This window comes from Xenopus laevis, chromosome 6L (assembly GCF_017654675.1).
Source record: "Xenopus laevis strain J_2021 chromosome 6L, Xenopus_laevis_v10.1, whole genome shotgun sequence".
Taxonomy (NCBI): domain Eukaryota; kingdom Metazoa; phylum Chordata; class Amphibia; order Anura; family Pipidae; genus Xenopus; species Xenopus laevis.
In genome coordinates, this window is record NC_054381.1 from 123,597,108 (window position 1) to 123,608,033 (window position 10,926).

Here is a 10,926-nt window from a genome sequence, read left to right on the forward strand (position 1 = left end):
CGCCCAGCTCCGCCCCCCCATGGCTGCTGACCGTTGGAGCTGGAGATCTGCTGCGTGGGACCCTTTATCAACGATCTGAAGCATCTACCCCAGGTAAGTGTAACATTTACACACACAAAAACACACAAACACACCAACACACACTTATTACAGTAATATACACTTACATTCACACTTACACACACTCACACATAGATTTTTGGGGATTGGGGGGGTCACACACACTCACAGCACCCATGTACACTTGCACACGCGCACACGCGCAAATAACATGCAATTTACCCGTTGTGCACACGCATATGTACATATATGGCTTTGTGGCTTTTTTTTTTTTTTTCTTATCGCATCGTCTCTTTTTGGGCTAAAAAAATGTTTTATTGCCGTTCCGAATAGCGTATTCGCTAACCGTACTGTGCAATAGCTTTTGTATGTTATTTTGGTGGTTATATTGCAATTTTGGGTATTTTGGTGCATTTTTAGCCATTTTATTGAATTTTTAGCCATTTTATTGCATTTTCAGCTCTGCATTTGTGTTGTTCACTTGTTTCTGTCCGTATAATCGATTTGGCCCAGCTAAAATATACAAACGGTAATTCTGGTGGCCGATTACACTAGTGTGAAAAAAAAAAGCATTGATTTTTGTGATTTTATTAGTTTTTGGTGATTTATTTGCATTTCACACTGTTCTGTGTTATTTTGTTATGTAAATTTTATCTACTATATATCCATTTGTGGGTCTCTGTGCGCCACATAGTTTGGTATATCTATGCATACTGGGCATCAAAGTGTTCAGTAGACCCCTGGCGTTCATATTTAGGATGTTTTATGCTGATAAGTTACGAAATGTGGGGCATATAATGGGGTAAAATTCAAGCTTTGTGATGATTTTCAGAAATTTGATAAAAACCGTTGCGTTCAGCATTGCTTTGCAGTTTGGCAGTTTGCAGTAGGAACACATATTTACCCATATTGGATTCGTCAGAATGTGTACTTTCTGAAAATATATGTTTTCTGGGGTCTCTGTACTGTTAGGTGGTCTAATGTCGCATAATACACACACCGGGTGGTTATATTGCAGCAGCCAGCGTGTCAGCCGTGAAAATCTCTATACATATTGTCATTTGGGGGTCTCTGTGCGCCACATAGTTTGGTATATCTATGCATATTGGGCATCAAACTGTTTAGTAGACCCCTATGTTTATATTTAGGATGCTTTATGCTGGTAATGATACATGGACAATACGATGCTGGAAAGTTGAAGCTTTGAGGCAATTTTCAGAATATTTTACCAAAACCGCCAAATTTGGCAAAGCCTTGCGACTCAGTAGTTTGGAGCAATAAGGCATGGGTACCCATTTTAGATTCTGTAGAATGTGTAAACATATGAACATATGGGGGGTAAACATATATTTCTGTGTTTTTACCCCACAAAAATGCAGTCAATGTGTTGATTTTTCATTAGCTGAAGTTACCCACAGGACAATTTGTATGTGCTTACTTCATTTTGGGGCCTCTAAATGCCATATACTTTGGTAAACCTATGCACAGTGGGCACCAAACTGTTTGGAGGACCCCTGGCAATCACAATTTGGGTGCTTTTTTGTGATACATAATGATACATGGGCGATATGATGCTGGAAAGTTGAAGCATTGAGGCAATTTTCAGATATTTCACAAAAACCATCAATTTTGGGAAAGCCTTGCGACTCAGTAGTTTGGAGCAATAAGGCATGGGTACCCATTTTAGATTCTGTAGAATGTGTACTTTCCAAAAATGTATGGGTTTGGGGGGTAAACATATATTTCTGTGTTTTTACCCCACAAAAATGCAGTCAATGTGTTGATTTCTCATTAGATGAAGTTACCCACAGGACTGTTTGTATGCGCTAACTTCATTTTGAGGCCTCTAACTGCCAGATACTTTGGTAAACCTATGAACAATGGCCACCAAACTGTTTGGAGGAACCCTGGCAATCATATTTAGGGTGCTTTTTTTTGGTGCATAACGATACATGGGTGATATGGTGCTGAGAAGTTGAAGCTTTGAGGCAATTTTCAGATATTTCACCAAAACCGACAATTGTGGCAAAGCCTTGCGACTCAGTAGTTTGGAGCAGAAAGGCATGGGTACCCATTTTAGATTCGGTAGAATGTGTACTTTCCAAAAATATATGGGTTTTGGGGGGTAAACATATATTTCTGTGTTTTTACCCCACAAAAATGCAGTCAATGTGTTGATTTTTCATTAGCTGAAGTTACCCACGGGACTGTTTGTATGCGCTAACTTCATTTTGGGGCCTCTAAATGCCAGATACTTTGGTAAACTTATGAACAATGGCCACCAAAATGTTCAGAGGAACCCTGGCAATCATATTTAGGGTGCTTTTTCTTAGTACGTAATGATACATGGGTGATATGGTGCTGGGAATTTGAAGGTTTGAGGCAATTTTCAGATATTTCACCAAAACCGACAATTTTGGGAAAGCCTTGCGACTCAGTAGTTTGGAGCAGAAAGGCATGGGTACCCATTTTAGATTCTGTAGAATGTGTACTTTCCAAAAATATATGGGTTTGGGGGGTAAACATATATTTCTGTGTTTTTACCCCACAAAAAATGCAGTCAATGTGTTGATTTCTCAGTAGCTGAAGTAAAGTCCTGATCAATTTGGATGTGCTAACTTCATATTGGTGTCTCTAAATGCCAGATACTTTGGTAAACCTATGCATAATGGGGATCAAACTGTTCAGTGGACCCCTGGCAATCATATTTCAGGTGCTTTTTCTTGGTACGTAATATAGTTTGGGATATGCGGAGCAGCAAAATAAAACCTTTGAAATGATTTTTCAAAATTTTTAATTTTATTTTGAAAAACCGCTATGTTCAGACAAGCTTTTCTGTTTGGTAGTTGGGAGTAGAGAGACATAGTTACCCATTTTGTAATCGGCAGAATGTGTACTTTTCAAAAATGTATGGTTTTCTGGGGTAAACCTACGGTTTCAGGATTTTTTGCCTTGGAATCTAAAGCATGCCGTTTTCTGCCTTACTGCTTTCAAAATTCAGTATTATACTGCCGGGAGTTTTTGCTGTACAGAAGTCCTAAATTTCCCTAAAACTATACATATCTGGTATTGGCACATTCGAGAGACATAAGGCTTTCCAAATCAGTTGGATTTTCATCTGTAAAATGAAATATTTTTCTGGTATAAATTGATATACGATGAAAAATGGTGTTTTTTCATTTTTTTTTGGTATTTAGCACTATAAATTTTTTTGCACAGGTGGAAATACATGAAAACTCAGGCAGATTTAGAAAGCTCAGTTTCTACCGAAAAAAACAATGTATAGTTTTCCTAGGTAAACTATAGGTTTCCCCTCAGAAAATGCCCCTAAAGTGAGAGAGCACAAAATGCTTAAAAACGGCTGGCATTTCGCGTAACCAAAATGTGAAATTCTGCTGGCACTTAAAGGGTTAAATAAGACCGTTATAGCATTTAATGCTTACAGTAGTTTGGTTTAGGAAGTGAAGAGCTGCAAGAAAGTAAAATGTTACCCCATAAATTTGCCCATGTGCTGTAATCTTAGCAATTTATACAATGTTTGCATCTAAGCAGCTGACCAGTAAATGTTACCTGCTGATTCATTGTTATAGGTGATTTGACCTGTAAAAAAACTTTGCACCTTTTATTGTATAACCCCTTCTCGGGATTATGAAATAGATAGATGCAATAACCCATAGCAACCAATCACCAGGTAGCACTAACTTAAAGGAGAAGGAAACCCCCTGGGCACAAAAATGCCCCCCCTCCCTCCTCCCCCCTGGCCTACCTGTCCCCCCGGGCAAATGCCCCAAACTTGTTACTTTGCGCAGGTCCTGCGGTAGGTCCTGGGGTGAGTAACAAGTTAGGGGTATTTGCCCGGGGGGACAGGTAGGCCAGGGGGAGGAGGGGGGGGCAACACAGGGGAGGGATTTTTGAGCCTAGGGGTTTCCTTCTCTTTTAAAGCAAACATTTTATTGGCTACAGAGTTCTGCACCTTTAATTACATATAGTGGGTTTGTCTTTTAACTATTATGTAGCTAAGAGATCACTAATATCCTAATATAGAAACTTGCAAAGACTTGCATCAGTCTGCATTATACACATCAATTAATTATTATCGCTGTTATGTCTTTTGCTCTGAGACTAATAACTGTGGAAGTAAAAGACACGTCTCTGTCTGTTCATTGGTTGAAGTATATAAATATTCTGTATGTCTGTACAGGACTAATTCATTCCATATTGATTAAGAAACTACTATCTGCTTTTAGAACATTTTTGAACAGTGTCTTCTTCACCTCTTAAATCAGTTATTGGCCATATCTTTATGTTCAGTGTATACACCCATTTATTGTACAGCACTGCAGTATATTTTGGTACATTATAAATGCCCATTAATGATAACTAGCACTTCTAAAAAAGTTGCAATCTCAAGGGAACTTGGAAAACTAAAAGGATCCGCGGTCTCATTCCCAGCTGCCCTACAAGCATAGCAGACGGCCCCCTCATCTGTCTTCTGGTCGTATTGGGCCCTGTTGGCTGCCTGCAATCTGTCTCAGGATGAAAATATTTAAAGATGGACAGATGTGCTTTCCACTGTGGAAGGCACGGCCATCATTATTCATAAAGTGAGTTTCAGCTATGCAGGCAGTATGGGAGCACTAGCAATGCTAGTCAAGACAGCCTTACTCATCCATGTACATGGAGGGAAGTGGGGGACAGCAAAAGCTGTAAGGGGTGGCTGCAGGTACACTTAAGTGTTTTGTGAGAGATTGTGTGATATTGTGTGTCATTGTATTAGAACAGGGATGCCCAAACTTTTTTACCCATGAGCCACATTCAATTCTAAAAATAATTGGGGCGCAACACAAGAGTGAAAAATGTTCCTGGGGGTTCCCAATATGGGCTGTGATTGGCTATTTGGTAGCCCCTACAGGAGGCTGTGTGTTGCAGTACATCTTTTTTATGCAACCAAACTTGACTCCAAGCCCAAAATTTAAAAATAAGCACCTGATTTGATACCACTGGGAGCAACATCCATGAGGTTGGTGAGCAACATGTTGGGGGATTAGTGCTTTAAGTCAATGACACACGGGAAGACCAGTCACCCATGGTAAGAATTCACTATCGAGGGTGATAAATTTCCCTAAAATGCTTTCTGGCCAACAATAATGTAAATAGCAGGTGGGAACACATAGGTGCCGCTTAGTTGTCTGAAGTCACCTGAAATTTCCTCAAGAGGCAACTCCCGACTTCGGAAAGCCAGACTGACTTGCATGTTTCACACCAGCAATGTACATTTTTGTCGGTGGGAAAGCATTTGAGAGATTTGTTTAAGAGACATGAGCAAGTACCTGCTGCGATTTCTATGGCCTTCTGCATCATTTCCTCCTAAACACTCATTGCAATGAAATGCTCAGGTGTTAATTTATTAAGCAATTTAAATGGATTTTGCCTTGGCACAGGCATTATGCTTTAAATAAATAGGTGTATATAATTTGGAGGACATGCAAACCAACAGTAGACAGAATGCACCATGTGGTGCCATATGCCTTTAAGTGTGCCACCTGTTTTGCCAGAATAATGCCTTCTTGTACATGTGCAGTGAGTCTGCAAAGAACTTATCTAACAAAATGCCTAGGTACCAATATACAGCAGAAAAATGTACATTCAAACATCTGACAAAACTGGAGCATTGTGTGAAACAGCAGCACTGGATTCCACAGCTATACCGATTAAGAAATTCTGGAAATATATTAAGATGGGTCAGCTTTTCCAGCTTGAATGACTACCCCCATGGCTACACAGCTATGGTAGTCTCTATGAAACAAACATGCCAGTTTTACCAGTGCACAATAGTACATTCAAGTTTAATTACTTTGATAGACTTTGTTTTAGGTGTTACAGTTCCTTTAATACAATGGAAAAATATATGCGACACTTGCTTTTCACCACCCACTTATTACAGGGTTCTCTCTGCCCCTGCAGGCTATTTCTTTTGTACCATCTATTTAGTGAAGTATAGGTTAGAGAGCACCCTTGCCAGGGCTGTGTGGCACCCACATTTTATAATCGTATGCAGATCTTGCACCTAGGGCAGAGTTCAAGGAACAAACAGTTTTGTGACTTTTTGTGATTCATAAGGATTAACAGTGCCCAACTATTATCATGAATAAAGTACCCCTGTCACCAGATTACATCACCAAGAACCTATAAGGATATAATTTAAAGGATATGTATGGCTATAGTGTATTACTTTACTGTATTGAAATTACTTTATAAGCAGCTATTTTTATAGTTGGCATTTATGGTAAATGGTAAAGCATTTTGCAGAATACATGGTGTTCTAGCTTGCATTATTGTGGCTAATGTATTGGCAATAAACTGCCTTAGTAGCTTTCCACCTCTTTTAAAAAGACACTGACACGTGCCTATAAAAAAAAAAAAAAAAAAAAATCATAGGAACGTGTCAGTATCAAGTAGTTGCTGCACTCTGAATAGCCACACCCAGCCCCGCTAACCTGTGTTGACCCAACCCTCAGAGACTGCTGAATGATCTTCTGTGCCGTTTCAGTGACACTGGGCTGGGGGGCACACGATTCTTCCATAGGCTAATTACAAATGAAAACAGGACTTCAGCCTATGGAAGGATCGCTCCGCCCCCAGCCCAGCTTCACAGAAGGCAGAAGATCAGTTAGAGGTGTCCGCTAACGGGGCGGCTTTGAGGGGGAACTATTTTGGGTGCACTAACTACTTGATACGGACCCATTCTTATGATTTTTATAGGAACATATCCATATCGCTTTAAGCCCAAGAAGAAAAATGGTAGATTGGTCATTATTAAAACAATAGACATATGTGGTGCACACCACCATGTTTCACCTGCCATGTTTATCTTATGCTCTGAACCCCACATAACGCCTGTCCCCTATTGCAGTCAACAAGAACCTGGCGATTACACCAAACTGGGCAATTTTAATTTATTTTTTGATGGTAACTGTGCTTGATGTGTATCTATCCAGAGTAGACTTTTCCATGTAACTCATTGAAAGAAAGGGGGGCTTAATGGCAAATTACATGTACTGAGCTTGGATAACAACACAGCCAGACAAACAGATACCTGTGCCACTAACACTAGTGGTGCATTTAGTGTTTGGTCACTAGCAATGGGGTACTTCCCCACATCCACAGAAAACGAGACAAGTAGCTCTGAATCCATAACTTGCTGGAAAGGTTTCCATTTCCCTTAACAATTACCCCAAACTCAACAACACAACATTTAGACAAATCAATTTCTTTATTATAAAACTATATATTCACATATGGAATATTACCACTTAAACAGCAATGCAACACATTTTTTAAAATGAAATCTTTTTTTCATATCCTTGCTTGTATTTTCAGTGCTATAAAGCAACAGTAAAGGCAGTCATTCACACAAACCCACAACTCCCAGCATCCTATCAAAGGAAGACTGAACATGCCAGCTGCTAAAGTCCATTCGAAAACTATACAGCCACAGGCTGGACACCCTGGTTTAGAGAATATAGCCCTGTGTGTTTGGCAACCACTGAAGTCACATATGAACTCCTGGCTACTAGTCATTCCCCAGGGACATTGCTGTATTCAGGTTGCACTCCCTGCTCCAGAGAGACTTATGCTGGGGCCAATGTGCAGAGGACACAAGCTGTCCCAAGACAGTTCCCCCAACAGAAGCAATTTATGAAATCCCCAGGTGTTGGAATTAATTAAGACAGCAGGAAAATGCAGTTTGCACAGCTGATGTTTAACCGTGTGACTGCCAGAGATGTTTGCAGTATATATCTGCATCACTGTTTTAAAGAGTAAAGACACTACATTACATTCTAAAGTGGAAGGGGGAGGGCATTTGTGATGTTCTACATTTCACAGTGTTGGCTTAATTCAAACTTATTTATGTATTTCTACCATAAAGATTTATTTTTTTGCACAAGGGAACAGACGGCTACAAACCAGACTGGTGGACACAGTGGGTTCAATAGTTAAATTACTGGGCACAACATCTATTTTGCGGACTGTACTTCTACTATAACATGTAGGGACATTAATCCGATCTACCGATCAGAGAATGACACTATGGACGAAGGAGTTTTAATATAAATTAATGGACATTGAGATACTGTACTAGATTAGCAAGAGTGTGCATTTGTTACCCGAGAAAAATATAAGCCTTATACGTGGAACAAGCAGTCTCCAGGTTGCTGTGGAACTGTGATTCTCTGCATCACTTATCTGTTGCCTTCTGGGTGTTTCCTTCTGCAATGGCCAAAGGCTGCTGATCCCTGCGTATAGCCTTGAATAATAAAGCTTTGCTCCCTCTAAATGACAAATACCACAATCCACTACTACCACCTATGACTGCACTTGAACTTACAAGTAACTAAGGGAACAAGAGGGGGATAAGAAAACAGAAGTACAGAACTATACGCAATGACTGCTTTGTGATCTTATTTCCTACATGGATCAACATAACACATTGTGCAGGAGAGAAGAGCACACACACACACACACATAAAACAACACATACATATAAAACACTGAAAAAGGCCCATTCACACTTCTGATTGGAGTGTAATTCTGCCATATGCTTTGTACGGTCTTGTAGATTAGCTGGGTAATACAATAACGGAACATAGGATAGTGCACTTGGTATGAATTGCCCCATGGAAATTGAATTAACCCCATCCAAACCAGTAGACTAAATGGAGCCCAACATTAAAAGAAAGCAGACAATGAAAAGTGCAAAACGTATATATATGTTACAGAGTGCCACAAGTCACACACAAAAACCCTCTATGGCTAAAGCAATGTAAAGTTTGGCCGTGCAAAAGCAAAGCTCTCCCCGCTGACATTATTGTCATTGTCTAAATCACAGACCAAATGTCTCAGGCACAGGAAAAAGCGACCAATGACATCTCATCTTTAAAGTTTTCAATTGATAAGAAGGAAGATAGTGCCGGGCAAATTGCAAGGCCCAGGCATGTAAGAGATCCTGGCCACTATTTCAGATCATCTGGGCAAGCGGATAGGACAAGGAGTGATGCTCCCTCACTAGTGCACGACTGAGCTGGGATTCAGTGGAGTGGAAGCCTGTGATGCTGCCCTGGGCATGTGTCCCCCCAGCACATTAATGATGAGATCGCTGGTCTGGCTTTATATGTCCTGTGGCACAGTGCTGATTGGCTCCCTGTTCTGGGCGCTATAGACCAGTGCCGAGAGGAGGGGGTGCATTAGATTCAGGGCTGCAGGACGGAGGTCCCCCCGTGCACATGGCACATTCCTGCTCCAGTCTCTCCAGCAGTTGCTCGGCATTGGGTCTCTCCTGAGGTCGCGCAGCCCAGCAGCTCTGCACAATGGTCCTGGCAGCTCTGCCTTCCTCCGTGTGACTGAACAACGGGCCTATCTCCGGCCGTAGATCATAGGCCACTACCGCATAGAGAACGCACTGTCGGTCCCCGGTGTAGGGCAGCTCCCGGCTCACCATCTGCCACAGGGTGATAGCGAACGAGTAGATGTCGGCTTTGGCAGTGACGGGCTCTCCCTTGAGCAGCTCCGGGGCTCGGTGAGTGTAGGTTCCCCCCACGTGGCGGAGTTGGGTGCAACACGGTTCCCCTCCAGCGGCCTCATCCCCCTCGCGCAGCCTCTGAGAGCAGCCGAAGTCGCCGATCTTACACAGGTCCCCCGGGGCGAGCAGCACATTGGCCGGCTTCAGATCCAGGTGCACCACCCCGTCCCGGTGCAGGAAGCGCAGTCCGTCGGCGACGTGTCGGGCATAGCGCATGCAGATATCGGCTCCGAGCGGCGGGGAGCGCCCGTATATGCGCTGGTGGAGGGTTCCGGTGCCGGTGTATTCCATGATGATGGTGCCGGGGCAGCCCGGGTCCCCGGGGCAGGAGGCGCTGGCGGCCACTACTCGCACCACATGCGGATGCCGGAGTCGGGCTGCGTTCAGTTCGGCCCAGAAGCTCTGCCGGGAAGCCAAACTGTTCTTGGTGGAGCGTTTTACCTTCTTCAGCGCCACCGTCTCCCCTCTGTACGTGGCCCGGTAGACTGAGCCGAAGCCTCCGGAACCCAATGGCTCCAACAGCAGCACCTGCTCCCAGTCAATGCTGCACCAGGCCAAGCGGGGAGGGAGGAGGCGGCGGCGGCCGCTACAGGCGGGGAGACCGCCCGGTAACTTGCGATGACTCAGCTCCAGCGGACTGCTGCACGGCCTCAGGTCTATGGACGGGGACAGGTCCCGCGGCAGGAAACGCTCCACGGGGATTGGGGAAGGCATTGCTGTGTGACTCGCTGAAACGGATGCGCCGGTAAAATGCGACGCTACTGGGGGAGGGACCGACGCGCTCACATGTATAAATAGCCGGCGCTGCGCCTTCCCCTCAATCTCACTGCAGCGTCAATCACAAGTGCACCTGCTCAATCCCATTAACTCACTCCTACCGGCTCATCTGATTTCCACTGCCTTTATACTTAGTCACCTTCATATTAACCTGCTGCACAGTCACAGTCTGGCACATTTACCTACGATTTCCACCTCACCCTTTAATAACCGAATACACGTGTAATGCACAGGTGCTGGCTAATTACTAATTCATTTACATTCTGCTGCGCACTCAACTCATTTATACAAACCTCCCAACATTTTGGAAATAAAAAGAAAGACAAAAAAACTTGCCGAAATTTTTTTTGACCACGCCCGTTTTGTGGCCACACCCCCTAATTACCATGTTCATTTTACAAAATGTGGCAGGTTATGAACGTTTGAACATATTTCTGTGGTTTTTTTAAGTTTTGCTAATGAAGGTGATTTGCCCTTTAAGCTGTGAGTCTAACTTTTCCCAAGGGACC

At 42.9% G+C, this 10,926-nt stretch overlaps 1 protein-coding gene across 1 annotated transcript; it reads right to left on the reverse strand.

Moving 5' to 3' along the window:
- Positions 1-7,317: 7,317 nt before the first annotated feature.
- mos.L (MOS proto-oncogene, serine/threonine kinase L homeolog) lies at positions 7,318-10,472 on the reverse strand. Its single transcript, NM_001088094.1, is given in 1 exon segment — positions 7,318-10,472. A coding segment is annotated over 1 exon segment (1,080 nt). The 5' UTR covers positions 10,355-10,472; the 3' UTR covers positions 7,318-9,274.
- Positions 10,473-10,926: the final 454 nt, after the last annotated feature.